The sequence below is a fragment of the Phyllobates terribilis genome, unplaced genomic scaffold, assembly GCF_046119375.1.
Source record: "Phyllobates terribilis strain yellow unplaced genomic scaffold, ASM4611937v1 Scaffold_3__8_contigs__length_932513732, whole genome shotgun sequence".
Lineage (NCBI taxonomy): Eukaryota > Metazoa > Chordata > Amphibia > Anura > Dendrobatidae > Phyllobates > Phyllobates terribilis.
The window spans coordinates 882,906,407-882,924,358 of NW_027362763.1; the positions used below are offsets into that span (position 1 = coordinate 882,906,407).

Genomic DNA, 17,952 nt, shown 5'->3' on the forward strand with positions numbered 1-17,952 from the left:
TTCTTGACAGTACCATAACAATATGAGAGTGTGCAAGTGTGAAGAGTGTCACAAAATGTGGTAAATGATGTAGGTTAGTACTGCTAAGGCCTAGATGTACTAGTACTGAACGAGTCATTTAGTAACTAACAGCATATTTAAATGAGGGAATGCTTACTCATTGCTCAGCATGTCCAGGTATGACCCCCAAAACCCCAACGCGCGTTTTGCATGGGTTTACTTGGGGGTTATCATGAATACCATGCAAAACACGTCAGATTTTGTGGGTCACATTGAGCCATGGGTAAGCAGTCCCTCATTTTAATATGCTGTGTGTTCGTTACTAAATGACCATTAGTACTAATCCATCTAAGGCCTTGGCAATACATCGTATTCTAATCCTCAGTTTGGATCAGAATAGGACATGCTATTCGTTTCACCGATCTCATTTTCAGATCCATCATTTTCACAGAGTGTGAATCTGTGAGACTAGGGCCCCGATTTATCAAGACCAGCGTTGTTCACACTGGTCTTGAAGATGCATGCTGGAGTCAGACACTCCCGATTTGTTAAGAGGCACGCGCCACCCAAAGAATCAGGAGTGTCAGACAAGCATCGAGTGTCTTAGTGTGTGCCTCGTTGCAAATCCTGCTTAAGTACCTGATTGTGTAAGCCCCTAACCCAGCTCCAGCTCTGCTCACTTTGGTGAAGCTGGGAAAAAAATTGTGCGAAAACATCAAAAGTTGCAAAATTTTAGTGTAGGGTTGCACCAAAGTTTTGTGACTTTTTAAAGCTTCTTACTGAGGGGTAAAAGCTTTGGTGAATCAGGCCCTAAGGGTCCAAATTCTGTCTGATAAAATATCGAACAGCATTCTGATGTGTGAATGCACCCTTCACATGACTAAATGACGTCATGGCAGGTCCTTTTAGACTATCGCGAGCTGCTGGCAAGCCAGGACGGATCGCTATGGACACCGGGGGCCATCAGAAGGCAAGTATAATGTATATTTTTTATTTTATTATTTTTTTTACAGGCACTATGGTACCCGGGTCTGGAGGAGAGTCTCCTCTTCTCCAGACCCGGGTACCATCCGTACATTGAACCGCATGATATCCGCATGTACAGATCCAGTGATGCGGATGTCATGCGGTCCAATGCAAGTCAATGGCGGCGAAAACGCCGCGATTCCGCAAAATAATTGGTAGTGCTGCGGATTTTTCCGCAATGATAATCTGCAGCGGAAATTTCCGCAGCATGTGCACAGCACACGTGGATTATCATTGGGGAACATGGCAGACCTTCTGCCAAGCGTTTAAGCGTTTCTGCAGTGGAAAAGCTTAAAAAACGCATAGTGGGCACACAGCCTTATTGTCATTGCCCCTTCGTTCAGTCAAATCCCCAAGTTCAGAAATGTAGCACCTAGCCTAAGAAAGCAAACGGTAAAATCCACGAACTTAGCATCTCGTGATCAGTACATTTCTAATTGGTAATGTAGTAGGAATTTTAGGCCACAGTATGGAGAGATGTATTCATACTACAGCGGAGCAAACAGATTCACAGGAGCCTGGTCCAGCAGCCATGTTGGCAGTCCAGGACTACTACTAATCAGAAGAGCTGCCAGAAGATAAGAACACAGACCAAAGATTGCTGCCATCACTATTATGTGTGCAACAACAAAAAGCAAACAAACTCACCTCTTGTGCAAAGTGTCTGGTTGTCTGCAAGGTCGCATCATCTTTGTTTGCCTGCAAATGACAAGTAAATTCAAAATGTGCACGTCTTACATTAGTAAAGGGTAGAAAATTGATTACAGAAGGAGTGAGGCTCCTGCTCGCAAGTTCCCAATCTGTAAGATCTACACACACATGCTTACCTCACCCTTGCCAGGTCCGTCACTGCCCTCAATGTCTGTTAGAGTCTGCAGCACTGAAATCACTTCGACAGCGCTACAGCCCATAAAGGAGTTCAGTGGCTCCACAAGTTGACGGCACAACCCACTGAGCTCAGTGATTGGTTGCAGTGCTGATAAGGTGATGTCAGTGCTGCAGACAATAGCAAACGGGAGAAGCGAAAGAGACTTAGCGTTGAATCCTAGAGTCAAGTAAAATAAAAAAATTTAAAAAACTGTAGCCGGAAGACAGCGTTTATTTTTAAAGCGGCAGACCCCTTAACCCCTTAAATACCACCGATATGCATTTTCACAGAGGTCATTAAGGATACTTATTTCTCAGCGCTGAGGAATAAGAGTGTAGCGCCGCCCTGCAGCAGCAATTCCCGCAGGTGTCAGCTGTATACGACAGCTGACACCCTGCAGTATCCAGTCCCGGCCGGTTTTGAAGTCGATCGTGGCAGATAAACCCCTTAAACACCGCTGTCACAAATTTAAGTTGTTGCAAGGAGGTCTCAGTGATGAGAATTGCGGGTCCTGATGGTTACCATGGCACGAGACCATGTGATGACCCCAGGGTACGGTGGCCTGTGAGATCCAGCAATACACTGGGACTAAGTGAAAAAGTAAAAAAGTGAAAAAATATGCAAAAAAAAAAAGCAAATCACTAAAATCCGTTTCGATACACAAAACGCAGCGTTTGTGATAAAACGTAAACAAAAAAAATAAAAAAAATACACATAATTGGTACCGCCACGTCCGGAATGACCCGCTGTATAAAACTGGCATGTTATTTATGCCATATTGCGAACGCCGTAAAAAATAAAAAAGAACAAGCCAAAAATTTCGCTTTTTCATCATACGGACTCCCAAAAAGTGAATAAAAAGTGATCAAAAAGTCATATTTAAAAAAAAAAATAAAAATTGTATACAGGAAAAAACGTCAAACCGTCCCGCAAAAAACAAGCCCTAATGCGGCTCATACGGCAAAGAAAATAAAGTTACAGCTCTCAGAATATGATGATGCAAAAACAAATTTGTTTTTGTAAAACATTGTTTTTAGTGTGTAAAAATTGCAAAGCATAAAAAAAAAAAAAAAAAAATTATGAATCTGGTATCGCTGTAATCCCGAGGGACAAATCGGTCTTCTCACTTATCGCACGGTGAACAGCGCAAACAATAAAAACAATAATTGAATTGCTGTTTTTTGTTCATTCTGTGTCTGAAAAATCTGAATAAAAAGCAATCAAAAAATCATTATGTGCCCCAAAATGGTACCAAAAAAATCTGCAAGTCGTCGAGCAAACAATAAGCCCTCATACAGTTCTTTTCGCCAAAAAATAAAAATATTACAGCTCTCAAATGGCGTCGAAAAAAAATACTTTTTATAAACAAGCATTTTTACTGAGTGATAGCAGCAAAACCTAAAAACAAACATAAATCTGGTATAGCACCAACGGGAAGAATAAATGCTGCTCATCATTTATACCGCATGGTGAACCACACAAAAAAAAAAAAAAAAAACTATTCTTGTACTCATGTCTATTTGTTCATTGTACCTCCCAAATATCGGAATAAGGCTAGGCTCACATTTATACTGTACTCTCCACTGAGCGCTACGCTGGGGTTTCCGTGTAAATTCTCCAAAACCGCAATGCAGACAAAACCCCAGACGGAACCACTCACTTGTGAGGCAGATGGAGTCACTTTGGACTGGTCTGTGTTCCGGCGCTGCCCCATAATTTTGGTATCTTTTTAGCGCACAAGTGTGGACGACCACAGATCTGTGCATGCCTAAAAAGATGGACACTACCGGAGCAGACGCCAAACAGTACGAAGTGTCTCCATTTGCCGCATTATGTTGGGTGGTTCCATCTGAATCATTTTTGTGGGATTTACACGGAATCCACGACGTAAGTGCTCAGCGTAGAACACAAGGCAATCCCAACCTTATTCTGGAAGCAATCGAAAATTATTATGTACCCCAAAATGTTACCAATAAAAACCTTAATTTATCCCACACAAAACACATCGGTCACAGGAACTATAGGGAGTCCCACGTTACTGGAAGAACAAAGACTCTGAAAAAGCAACAGCTCCCGCCCCCTCAAATAAAATCCAGTGAATTCTGCACTCCTAAATCCAAATCCATCACTCCTTCTGAGCCCCACTGTGCCTAAACCAGAGTAAGCAGCCACATGTTTGGCATTATTGTAGTGGGGAGAGCACACAATTTACGGGAGGCGTATCATCAGAAGCACAATCTGGGCACAATGTATGGGGGCGCTACAATATATGGAGGCACAATGTATGGGCACTAAACTGACATATTTGCAATTCTCCAGGAAAAAAGCCTGGCGTGGAGGTTACAAATAATCATTGCAGCCGTAGATTAATTCATAAAGAGGTGTAATTTCTACAATGGGGTCACTTTTGGGGTTTTTCTGCTGTTTCTGGCACCTTTGGGGCTCTGCAAATATCACCAGCAAACTATTCTACCAAAATCTATGCTCCAAAAGCCAAATAGCGCTCCTTCCTTCTCAGCCCTGACATGTGGCCTAACAGTAATTTTTGACATCATATAGGGCAGCATCACGTTTGGTAGAAATTGCACAATAAATTATGGGGTCCAGTTTCACCCATTAACCCTTGTGTACCTGACAAGTTTGCAGCAAATACAAAAATTACATTTTTACCACAAAAATGTCACATTTTCACGTCTCAATATTATAAAATTCTGTGATGCACCTATGGGTTCAAAATACTCACTAGACCCCTAGATAAATTCCTAAGGCAGTGGAGTTTCCAATATTGTGTCACCTGGGTGGGGGGGGGTTCTGCTTTTCTCGCACATCAGAGACTCGACTAATAGAGCCCACAATCTATCCAAAACTAAATCTGCGTAGCGCTCCTTTCCATCCGATCCCTGCTGTGTGCTCAAACAGTAGTGTACAACCACATATGAGGCATCACTGTGTTCGGTAAAAATTTGCTTAACATTATAGGGTCCATTTTCTCCTATTACCCCTTGTGTAAATGATAAATTTGGTACTAAAGCGGTATTTTAGTGGGAAAAAATAATTTTTTTGTTCTCACATCTAGAAGTTATAAGGTTTTGTGAATCACCTGGAGGTTAAAAATGCTCAGCACACCCATAGATGAATTCCTTCAGGGGTTTAGTTTCCAAAATAGGGTCACTTGTGGGGGGTTTCTGCTGTTTACAAATGTCAGGGGCTCTTCAAATGCGACATGGCATTCACAATCTTTTCCATACAAATAGCGCTCTTCCCTTTCCTAGCCCTGTTGTGCGCAAACAGAAGTTTTTGACCACATATGGGGCATCATTGCGTTAGGGAGAAATTACCTCACAAATTATGGGGTCTGTTTTCTTCTATTATCCATTGTCAAAATTATACATTTGGGGCTAAAACTGCATTTTCGTGAAAAAAATATGAAAATTTTCAATATGACGCCTAAGGTTATCAAATTCTGTGTAGTATCTGTGGGTTCAAAACGCTCACTATACCCCTGGATAAAATCCTTGAGGGGTGTAGTTTCCAAAATAGGATCACTTGTGGGGGTTTTCCATTGTTTAGGCACATCAGGGGCTCTCCTAACGTGACATGACGCCTGCAGACCATTCCATCAAAATCTGTGTTCCAAAACGTCGCTTGTTCCTTTCTGATCCCTGCCGTGCGCCCAAAAATTGTTTTCCACTATAAATGGGATATTTGTGTAATCAGGAGCAATTGCACAACAAATTTTGGGATCCATTTTCTCCTGTTACCTATAATAAAAACATTGGGGCTAAAAGTATGTTTTTGTGGGGAAAATGTGATTTTTTATTTTCATGGCTCAATGTTATAAACTCCTGTGAAGCACCTAAAGGTTCAAGGTGCTCACCACATATCTAGATACATTCCTTGAGGGGTCTAGTTTCCAAAATGGGGTCACTTGTGGGGGGCTTCCACTGTTTAGGCACATCAGGGGCTCTCCAAACGCGACATGGCGTCCGCTCTCGATTCCAGCCATTTCTGCATTCAAAAAGTCAAAAGGTGCTCCTTCCTTTCCGAACCCTGCCGTGTGCACGAAAAATAGTTTTACCCCACATATAGGGTATTTGCGTACGCAGGAGAAATTTCACAACAAATTTTGGTGTTTATTTTCTCCTGTTACCCTTGTGGAAATAAAAAAAATTGGGGCTAAAGTAAAATTTTGGGAAGAAAAAACAAAAAAACAGGACACAGGAATAATGCAATAGATGAGACAAGTGACGAGAAGCAGAACTAGGAGTACAGGAAATAGAGAAGCTGTTGTGGCAGTAAATATTAGAGCAGTTCATTCTCACCCACAATCACTTCGTTTGATAACCTATTTACATGAGACTGGTACAGCAATGGGAAGTAAAATGGCACCACAATATGCAAATATTTTCATGGCCAAGCTTGAAAGTGACCTTGTCCTCTTGTCCAATCGGGCCTCTGGCCTCTTACCGTTACATTGCAATACTTTAATCATGTGGATAAAGTCTGAGCAACAACTAATCAGTTTCATCCCACCATCCACTTAACACTCAACTACTCCTTGACTGAAATTAAATTTTTCGACACCAACATTAAGCTACAGAACAATGAAATAGAGACGTCCCTCTATTAGAGGCAGATTGACCTTCTAATATACTGTAAATGTGACAATTTTCATACAAAACACCTAAAAAAAAAAACACCTTGGTGGCCTCAGAAAGACCTTTTTGAATCAGGTCTACAATCCAAGAACAATTAATAACCAGAATATCAAGGAATCATCTCCTACATTACAAAACTAAACAAGAAAGCAACCAGGTACCTCCAGTAGTCACCTACAACCCAAATCTAGAGGCGCTAAGGAAAGCGGCACAAACTACAACCTTAACTACAAAAAGATTAATTACAATCCATGTTTGCAGACCCCCTACTTATGTATAAACAGCCAAAATAGAATAATAAAATGTAGCTTTTAATTAAATATAATAAAAACTTACTTCATATATTAAAGTGATCATGGTGCCAGTGCTCATTACAAAAAAAAAAAAAAAAAAAAAAATCTCGCCCAGGGCTTGATACTTCAGATGAATTCAGGGTACCAGGTAATTCATCCAATTGCTAGAATTCAGATTAATGTTCCCTACGTGCCCTGTAAAGTCTCCTGCTCTCACAAGAGCAGTACCCAAGTGTGGCCAGCTCTAATTCAAATAACCCCTAAAAAAGAATTGCCCTCCCAATGAGTTTCTGCTTCAATATCGAGGCTTCATCAGGGGAGTAAACTTCAGAATAAATCAGTGGCAGATCACCGTCCAGCACTGAATGGGGCAAAAGCTTGGAAACTATCAAAACGTTCACAGCTACATCAAGTAGCAAACTCCAAGTGCTGCAGTGGCAAACACATGGTTAACCATACAGAGTGCTGCCAGGTCAGAGAAAAAAAAAAACTTATGTGTTTTAGGCAGCCTCCAAATCTAAGAAGCATCATTGTCAGAAGCTTCTTGTCCTCTCCAACAGGTACAGGAACCTTTCCCTGCAACCTGAAAAAAAAAAAAATTTCAAACCTGTCCATTTATAATGACAATGGACAAGACAAAGTAGTCCTGATTAGTGTTGAGCCACCCCCGTAGTGTTCAAGTTCGGTTCTGTTCGTCACACACCCGTATGTTCACCGAACACCTTCGAACACCGTTAAAACCAATGGCAGGCAAACAAAAACACATAGAAAACACCTTCAAAGGTGTCCAAAAGCTGACAAACTGCTCAGAAGACACAACTAACACATGGAAAAGTGACAAGTACATATAGTCATGCGAAAAGAAAAGAGGTGGAGGAGTAAAAGGAGGGGGAGACACAGATATAGGCATGTCATGCCCTTCTAAAATCAAGAAAGGCTGGAGTAAAAATCTAAAATCAGCCTACCAACACCCAGACGTCGTGACAAGAAAATTAAAAAAAGAAATATCTTTAGGTAGAATGGCGGTTCCATTCAGAACACTTTCCTTACAAGACGTAGTGGTATCCCCGTTGTGAGTTGCGCCAAAAACGGAACCCAAGACATTCGGACTAATCCACCATTTGTCATATCCAAGAGGCAGGTCAGTAAACGAAAACATCGACGCGGAACCAAGTACAGTAGTATATACTGTACATCCTTTGACAAGGGAATCAGGCGGATCAAGAAGTTGGGAAGGGTCACCCTAATGGCCAAAACAGACATTGATGCGGCGTTCCGGTTACTTACTACCTGTGCCTCCAAATAGTATTTGCCCATGGGGTGGTCCAGATCCTGCTCACTATTTGAGGCGTTTAGTTGCTTCCTCGAATGGGTTGTAATGGACGTTTCTAAGGGGCCACAGATTATCCATTACCTCGACAACTTCTTATGCCTGGGCCCAAAAGATTCACCACAGTGTGAATACACGCGGTAGTCCACCTGTGAGAAGGAGAGAGCTGGAGGGAGAGAGGACACCACAGAGCCGAGGGGTTAGATGGAGAATGGAAGAAGGAAAGAGGGCGAGGGAGGTAAGGGAGTACAGTGGAAGGCCGACCTGAGCTCCCCCACGTTCCTGCTGGGCGGGGAACAGCCCTGGGAAGAAAAGCCGCTTGCGCATCCTTTTGAGGTTACGGGCGCGAGCGGGCAGAGGGACTACGCTGGAGTGCGAAGCCGACACGGCCAGTCCGTTCCTGCCCGTGCGACCTCCGTGTCGCCGGGTTTGGGCCAGAGCCGCGGTGGACCCTGACAGCCAGCCCCCCTCTCCCAATACTGGTGCCTGTCCGATGGTGGGTCGAGTTCCCCCGCGGTGGGGGGTGGGGGGAGTAACATCTGCAGAAGAAAGACCATCTTCCAGCCAAACTAAGATGTCTACTTCTTTTCGTGGACAATGTGATACGAACCCTTTCTTACGGACACGCCCATCGCTACAAATTCTAGATGAGGCACAAAAACAGCAGGTGCTTCAACGGATATCAAGTGCTGCATCAAGTGGGCTCTCCTCCACCTCAACATCATAAATACTCCAGTCCTCAGAGGTGTCACCCCAATCGCACTTGCTTCCTCACAGCTCCCAAGTCTCCAGCTGCCCGTCTGAGTATGGGGTAGAACAGATGGTTGAGTCTGCACAGCTGTTTACTCATACTATAGCCTGGGAAACGGAGGTCTGCTCCAGAGCTTCTGTTAATCCAGACGAGGAAATGATCTGCACTGATGCCCAGAATCTTTATGAGTCGGATCCAGGACCAGATGAAGAAGGTTCTGAGCATAATGTAGACCCTCGTTCCCAAACTGTAACTCCTGTTGGTGGAGACAATGATGAAGACGATGATGAGACTCAAATACCTGATTGGAGCGACAACTTGACTTTTCGGTCAGGGCAGGAAGAGGTTGGCTCTGAGGACGACAGGTGTGAGAACACACAGGGTGATGACGACGAGGTTGGAGATCCCACTTACTGTCAACCCACAGTCAGCCAGTCGATGAGGTCAGCAGAGGAGGTGGAGGAGGATGTGACTAGCCCAGGGGATGGGGATGACTCGGTATCCGGGCCTTTGCCTGGCCTTGGGGATGTCGCAGTGGTCGGCTCCCGGGCCCGTACCCTGGGGTTACTCTTTAAAAGGGTGGATAATTGTTAATTTTATAAGAGTTCGTGACGCCACCTGTGGTATCTGGTGAGAAGCACCAGCGCTGCAGCAGTCCACTGAGGCCGGTGATAAGGCAGCTCGATGGTATAGCTCCCCACAGGTGGAGCTAGGCCTCAGGGCAGCGTATACAAGGGGAATGCAGGACAGGCGAGACCCAGCTGGGTCAGAGCAAGAACGGGAACGGACACGGTAGTCACTTCAGTACCTTTTACTGATGGAAATTCAGGCACATCCCGGAGAACTGTAGGGTGAAGGGTGCATATCAGGATCCTCCCCAATGAGCGGGTGTAGGGCCTCCAGTTTCTTGCCTCTGCGTAGTAAGTTTATGACCTGCCTGGAGCTAGGCCTAACTTTGTCTCTGTCCTGCGCTGGCTGACCTTGTGGTAGGGCCTTGTCTTGGAGTTCACACTCCCAGTATGCGGGGCCTAAGCGTCTCCTGGCTCTGTTAAGTATCAGCACCTTAGCGATCCTGGGACTTGTAGTTCTCCAGGGATTCCGGTTATGCCTTACTGGGTCATAGAGATCTCGGTAAGCTCGGATCCGGTGTCCGGTAAATGCTTCGGGGTGAGCTGGTTAAGCTCCTCTGCCCCCTATGTACTAACTCTCCACTCGCCTTCGGCCTACTCGGGCCCTCACTAGGCTACACACACTAACGGCAGCTTGCCGCGCTTCACCGATCTTATGGCGCCGGCACAGCTTAAGCTCTAACTGGGCTCCCTGAATCTAGCTAGCAGGAGCCTCGTGCTCCACTGCTGAACTATTAACTGAGTTCTCTAGACTAGACTGAGTTCCACTGCAGACTGACCTCTCTTAGGCTTCTCTACTGCAGGAACTCTTCAGAGGAACTGAACAGCCTAGCTCCACCTTCCCTATTTATATCCCTAACGGGCTCCCTCTGCTGGTCTGAGGTGGAAGGTGGAGATGTGTGAATGTTTATGGGGGCCTCTTGTGGAGGATTCTATCAATGCACTCTTCTAGGATCTGTGATACCAAGCGCAGCTGGGCGTCACAGACGCTATTGGCGACGAGGTTAGGTTGCGCCTTCCTGGACAGAGACGGAGTACTGGAAGCACGTCAACAACTGCATCCTCAACCACAACTCTGCCTCTGACCACAAGTCGTGGTGGCTCTTCAGGTAGCATGGGCTCTAAGCCTTGCATAGCCTGGCCATTTTTTCTGATCGATAAGGATGACCCAACTCGTGTTATCTGTAATATTTGTCACCAAAAGCTAAGTAGAGGCCAAAAAAATCCATAGTTTGAGTACTTCATGCATGAACCGTCACATGGATATGAAGCATAAGTTGCAGTGGGAAGCTCACTGTGCTACAATGCGGCCTAGCGGGCCAGGCCAACCACCGTCTGCCCCATCTTGTGCATCCGCGGCCTCTTCATCATCTGTGACTGGGGGAAAGCAGTCACACATGTTTTTGGACGCAGACCTGCCACCTCTTAACCTGCAACAGCCAGTGTGATTGGCAGGTCATCATTTCATTTCGAAGTGGAAACACCAGCTGATGTTGAGCGCTCTCAGACATCGAGAGCACCACCTTTGGATCAAGGCAACCTAACTTTTCCGCCTCCATCTTCCTCACAGACCGGCAGTTTGCCGGGGACATCCTACTCAACCCCGTCTAAGCACAACAGCCAGCCCTCGGTCCCTCAAATGCGGACAAGTAAAAGACCATTTCCTCCTAGCCATGACAAAGCTATGAGGTTGAATTTCACCATCTGCAAGCTGTTGGCTACAAAAATGCTGCCTTTCCGCCTGGTGGACACAGAGGATTTTCGAGACCTTATGTCCGTCGCAGTGCCCCAGTACCAGATGCCCAGTCGGCACTACTTCTTAAAGAAAGGTGTGCCTGCGCTCCACGAGCATGTCGCACACAACATCACCGCTTCTTTGAGAAACTGTGTGTGACAGGGTGCATTTCACCATAGACACTTGGGCGAGTAGGCATGGACAGGGGCGTTACATGTCGCTGACTGGGCACTGGGTAACTATGGTGACAGCAGGACAAAGGGCTGCTGTCCAAGTCTTGCCGTCCCCACGAGTTGTGCGTCAATCCTCTTTATCTAGAAGTTCCTCCACTGCTTCTGCCTCTTCAACCTCCTCTCGATCCTCCACCTGCACCCAAAGCCTGTCTGGTAATGCCACCAGCTTTCTAACTGCGCAGAAGGAATCCTGCACACCTCCTTACTATGCTGGCAGCAGGGCTCAACGGCATTAGGCGGTGTTTACTTTGAAATGTGAGTCACACAGCTGAGGAGTTGTGGTCAGCTCTGGAGACCCAGTTTCATGAATGGTTGTCTCCACTGGACCTGCAACCAGGGAAGGCCGTGTGCAACACAGCTGCAAACCTGGGTGCGGCCCTTCGCCGGGGCAATGTCACACACGTGCCTTGTATGGCTCACGTGTTGAACCTGGTTGTCCAGCAATTTTTAGCCCACTATTCTGGACTAGATGGCTTTCTGCAGAGGGCACGGTCGCTGTGTGCTCACTTCCGCCGTTCGCATCCCCAGCTCAACGACTTACATCTCTACAGAAGTCATTGGGCCTGCAATTCACCGGCTGAAATGCGATGTGCCGACACGGTGGAATTCAACTCTGCACATGTTGCAGCGACTGTGGCAGCACTGACAAGCCCTGGTGCAATACGTTATGACGTATAGCCTGGGCCAACGAGATCCAGAGGTGGGGCAAATCACGCTGCAGGAGTGGTCTCAGATCAGGGACCTATGCACCCTTCTGCACAGTTTTGAAATGGCGACGAAGATGTTTAGTGCTGACGATGCCATTATCAGCATGACTATTCTGGTGATTTACATGCTGAAGCACACATTAAACAGAATTCGGAGTCAGGTGGTGGGACAAGAGGAGGTGGAGGAAGTAGAGGAGGAGTCGTATGCGGAAGGGATAACATCTCCAAGGTCCAGACGGTCGGCAGCACCAAGGCGGCAGGCATGGGAGGGTGGGGGAGAGGGATTAACCAGGGCACATGGTAGCAGCCAAACTGTTGAGGAAGGTGCAGGAGCCGAGGAAGAAGTGGATGACGAACTGGCGATGGGCATGGAAGACTCATCAGATGAGGGAGACCTTGATCACATTTCTGTTGTGCGAGGTTGGGGGGAGAGGGAAGAGGAAGGAAGCATGATTCTTACCTCGCCACCAACACAACAGGGACTTGGTGCTCCTGGATGCGCAAGACACATGAGTGCCTTCTTGCTGCACTACCTGCAACATGACCCTCGGATTGTCAGAATTCGAAGTAATCCTGACTACTGGGTTGCCACACTCTTAGATCCCCGGTACAAAAGTAAATTTGCCGAAATAATTCCTGCCATAGAAAGGGATTCACGCATGCAGGAGTATCAGCAGAGGCTGTTGCAGAATCTTACATGTGCTTTTCCACAAAACACCAGTGGTGTACGTAGTGAATCTCACAGTTCTAACTTGCCAACCGTGAGACTGTCGAGTCTTCATCACTCAAACCGTAACAGTAACACAGTATCTGCTGGTAACAGCAATTTTGTGGAATCGTTTCAGCACTTTTTTAGACCATCCTTTGCAAGGCCACAGGAGACAAAAAGTCTGACACATAGTCAACGCCTAGAGACGATGGTACAGGAGTATCTCCAAGTGAACATCGAAGCCATGACTGTCACTGGACCCTTGCTCATTTTGGGCTTCTAATCTGGAAAAATGTCCGGAGCTCGCCACTCACGCCTTGGAGATCTTGTCATGCCCAGCAGCCAGCGTTCTCTCGGAATGTGTGTTCAGCGCTGCTGGTGGTGTGCTGACAGATAAGAAAGCTGTCCACTGAGAATGTAGTCAGACTCGCGTTCATAAAGATGAACAAATCATGGATCTGCAAGGACTTTTCTACCCCTGTGTCATCCTGGGGAGACTAAAAGCTTGAGGATTTGGTAAAATCACCTCACCAACCGTTTTAAGCAACTCTGGGGCAATTGATGCCACTTAAGTGGTGTCTGTGCCACAATTTTTGGAAAAAATGGAGACTCTTTTTGGAGTCCCCTTGCTGGGTTTTACATGACGTTGGCATCACCAATTCCAGGTGGGTTGGGTCGCCCCCCCCCCCCCTCTTTTAACCGTAAGAAACTACATACACTATGGCTTGAGGTAACACAGATGGTTGAGTCTGAAGAGCTGTTTACTGAGAGGTCTGCTCCAAAGCTTCAGTGTCTGCTAGTCAGCATAGTAGCCCAGCTCTGAAGCAAGCTACACCGCCTGTGTATCTAATAAGAATTTTTAACTGCATCTAGCCTAGGCAGACTGTGGGGACCCCCAACAAAACCCAGACGCTCAGCCCCCCTACCACCCCCCTTTCCTTGACAATAATGTAACGCTTACAACTGGATGGGTGAGGATCGGTCACAGCTTTATTAACTCTTTATACTCATTCCATTAGAAAGGCATTTTATTTCTAAAATAATTCAGCTTGTTGCAGCATGCCCTGTGTCTCCACACCGGCAAGTTGGCCAACAAGTGTAACTCTCCAACATGTCCTTTCTATTTCCAGGCCACGGAGGATCCTGCGCACTCGTATGCAGGACTCTGACCCCCATCCATCACTCTTAACGCTTGTTCCACTCCGTCCTGGAGTCCTGACAGGAATATGTCAAGTCCAATATCCATTAAGTGAACACCGTCGGGCAGTATGAGGCCTCTGTCTCTTCTAAATTTTGCCATCCGAATATTTATTACCCGCCTTGTCCGTTCGATGGCCGAGATGTCTCGCGCACCTTGCCATACCGCTATCGGCACAATCTCTGACCATACTATAGTTAGTTTTGTGAAAAATTCTCTGAAGCGCGCAGTGTCTAGTTTCATTATTGCCATTAGTTATGCACTCTTGTGATGACCTAGGTTGTTTCCCCCGGCCTGTATAACTAAGATGACCAGACCTCTTGCCTCTCTCCCTACCTTGATTACCTCCATTAGTACCTGTGGCCATTGCAGGCCTCTAATACCTCTCCAGTTGAAATATGTGTTATGAAACTCTAATTTCCTCCCGCCTGGGCGGACTTTCGCCCTTTTTTCTGCACAATATATATACGAGTGGCCTATCACCCACACTGTTGGCTTAGCGTCACCTGTAAAAGAAACAAACCACGTTAGGATAAAAAGTCCGGTCTTATGTATCTCACCAAACACGTGGATCTCCATCTCCCTATCCTCTGAACTTCCGTTTCTGACAGTCCTGCTCTTGCTGCTTCCGTGGCCGAGCCTATGCGGAATGAGTGTGTCCCGTAATCTTTGGGGTGGCTCCCTGCCGATGTTAGGCATTTATTAAATATAGCTTGGAACTGGTATCTTGATAATGGCGTTCCATCAATGTGTGATAGGAAGAAATTACTTTGTGATCTGATGGTTATATATGTTTTTACTATTGTTACCCGACTCAGTGTACCGTTTGAGGGTTGAAGAAGTACCCAAGTGCCCCTGCCCGCTGGAACCGTTTTCGATTTGCGTATGCGTAGACGTATTGCATTATTGGCTATGACTACGTCCTGGTGTAATAAGCCTCCACTGGTGGTAATTTTGGATTGAGGGACTAATTCGCTTATGCATAGCGCCCCGAAGAAGGCGATCGCAAATGCAGTAGACAGTAGTGTTGCTTCAAATTGTGAGTGTTAATGTTAATGGTGTTAGGGATATGATGTGAGAAATCACTTTTAGTGACACGGGACGGGACGTCTACACTCCTGACTTGGCTGACCACTTCTCCACCCTTTTATGGATTGTCTGATAATGAATTGGGGAGATGTGACAAAGAGATTCAGTAGTTGGAAGTGAAATGCTACTCCGGTTAGACACCGCTGCGCTGACGCCCCTGATATGCCCCTCATCATTAGCTGGTGGAGAAATTCTATGGTGACTTGTAATCTGGCTTTTTCACATTGGTCAACCATTCTGCCAGCTACTAGTCGTGTCCACTCTTCCCATGCCTTACCGTATGCTTGCCACGTCGACGGGGCAACTGACGCTCTGATTAATGGCATCAATTATTCGCCACTAGATCCCATAGGGAGGGTGGGCAACTGTTGCCCGATGGGTGGGCGTTGGGGAGGAGCTCTGTGAAAATCTGCCAATTGAATTGTGATAAAGCGTTAGCAGCATTAGACCCCTCAGCATCGTGGCTAGCGCGGACCCATACATTGTGTTTTAGGCACAGGAATGCTAGCCGGCGTAGTAGGCCTAGCACTGGGAGAGACGATGATGCCATGTTATTAATGCAGTGCGCTAGGCTGGTGTTTTTTGTTATGAAGCGTATATTTTTGTTAGCCAGGCACGTGCCCCATATTTCTATTGCTACCACTATTGGGAAGAAAAATTATTTTCCGGGCTAGATGCAGCTAAAAATTATTAGTAATTTGAAAGCTGGTGGAGCTTAGTATAGATGGCCTAATAGAATGAGTACCACACACTGCTAATATGCCCAAAAGGTTTTACTTGGCTAGGTGCAGTAAAAAAATTGTATTACATACACAGGTGGTGTAGCTTGCAACACAGATACGCTACTCCACTGACTAACACACACTGCAAGAGGCCCAAAAGGATTTGCTTAGCTAGATTTAGCCAAATGCTGTGAAAAACACTTGCACAGCACTAAAACAGACCTGCCTGGCAAAAAGAGATAGGAACTGATGTAAACTAGCCCTTAAAAGGGCTGCAATTACAACTAGTCACTACTCCCAACCTGTCTATTTAAGAGCACAGACCTGCCTGCTAAAAGTCGTAGGAACTGCTGTAACCTAGCCCTCAAAAGGGCTGCAATTACAACTAGTCACTACTCCCAACCTGTCTATTTAAGAGCACAGACCTGCCTGCTAAAAGTCGTAGGAAATGCTGTAACCTAGCCCTCAAAAGGGCTGCAATTAGAACTAGTCCCTACTCCCAAGCTATCTGTCTAGTTCAGATAAAATTCGCTTGCAATTCACAGTTATACTGTATAGCGCGCACACAGCAGCAGCGGTGCCATCTAACACTCAGCTGCAGCAGTGAGAAAATGGTGGCGACGGGGAAAATGGCTGGGTCTTATAGGGCAAGGACATGTGACATACACTGCCAATGACACATGCCCTTGCTTGTGTGAAAAAAAGCACTTTGCTGCGTGTGCGCACTGCTGATAGGCTGACAGACTGCATCTCCCCACTGTAAATGCAGGAAAGAGAAAAAAAAAATGGAGATCTTCATTATTTCTGCAGAGATCCATCCCATACTCCTCCCCCAGCCCCGCTGTACACTCAAACTGTGTATTAACATTGATTATCAGCATTACTGTGAAAAAATCCAGTTATGATTTTGGTGCACGAACAGTTATCGAACATAACCTCGAACAGCCGGATTTTTTTCAAATCGTTCGGGTTCGTCGAACGGCTCGAACACCTCCCAAAACAGCTTGAATTTGAGATTGGCGAACAGTTCGATTCGAACACCGCTCATCTCTAGTCCTGATGTGAATTGGGAATCAAGATTTCAGGTACTTTCAGCTGCATCACGTCTAATATAGTGTACATAATTACAGCACGGTGGCCCAGTGGTTAGCATTGCTACTTTGTAGCGCTGGGGACGTGGTTTCAAATCCCACCAAGAGCAACATCTATAAAGGAGTTTGTAAGTTCTAATCCAGGTTCTCCAGTTTCCTCCCACACTCCAAAGACATGCTGATAGGGAATTTAGATTGTGAGCTCCATTGGGGACAGCAACCATAATGTATATAAAGTGCTGCAGAATATGATGGCTGTATATAAGGAAAGCATAATAAATAATTATTAAAAGTACCAAATGTCCAACTTGGGGTCTCTATGTAGGCAAGACATGACAAAACTTAGAACAAGGATGAATTATCATTGCCACACAATAAAAGAAAAAAAAAGGATAGATCTACCTGTGGCCAAACATTTTTTTTAGCCCTGATCACACCATCATAAACATAAAATTGCTGGTACTGAAAGGCAACTTAAAATCTCAGAGACAGAAGAGTCAGGGAGTACAAACTTATGACAACCGTCGACACACTCAGCAGGAATGAATGTGTAGGTCTTTCTACTAAAGAATGTGCTCCTCAGACCATTTGGGGGCACCACAACTATGGACCAGACCTCAATAAAGGGGACAATAAGACTATCAACCTTCTCATCAAATGACCAATGTAATTTTATGTGGTAACTCTGGACTGCGTCAACATATCCCAGTGATTCTGAGATGTTTTATTCATGACACGTTGTACTTCAGGTTAGTGGTAAATTTTGCAATTTTTAAACTTTGAATTTTTACGCCCTTAAACCAGATCGTTCTAAAACCCAACATAGTTAATAAATAACATCACATCAGCATAATTTTTTAAACATTTTCTTGTTAGGAAGTTAAAGGGGTTAAAATTTGATCAGCAATTTCTA

The 17,952-nt window shown here is 45.5% G+C and overlaps 1 protein-coding gene across 4 annotated transcripts in view; it reads right to left on the reverse strand.

Annotated features, from left to right (window-relative positions):
- Positions 1–17,952, reverse strand: part of MTHFD1L (methylenetetrahydrofolate dehydrogenase (NADP+ dependent) 1 like) — a 267,649-nt gene that overhangs the window by 220,431 nt on the left and 29,266 nt on the right. For all 4 annotated transcript variants that reach the window (XM_073672671.1, XM_073672673.1, XM_073672670.1 and 1 more), the window contains exon 3: positions 1,675–1,725. In XM_073672671.1, coding sequence (XP_073528772.1) covers positions 1,675–1,725 — 51 coding nt within the window. The remainder of the gene's footprint in view (positions 1–1,674; positions 1,726–17,952) is intronic.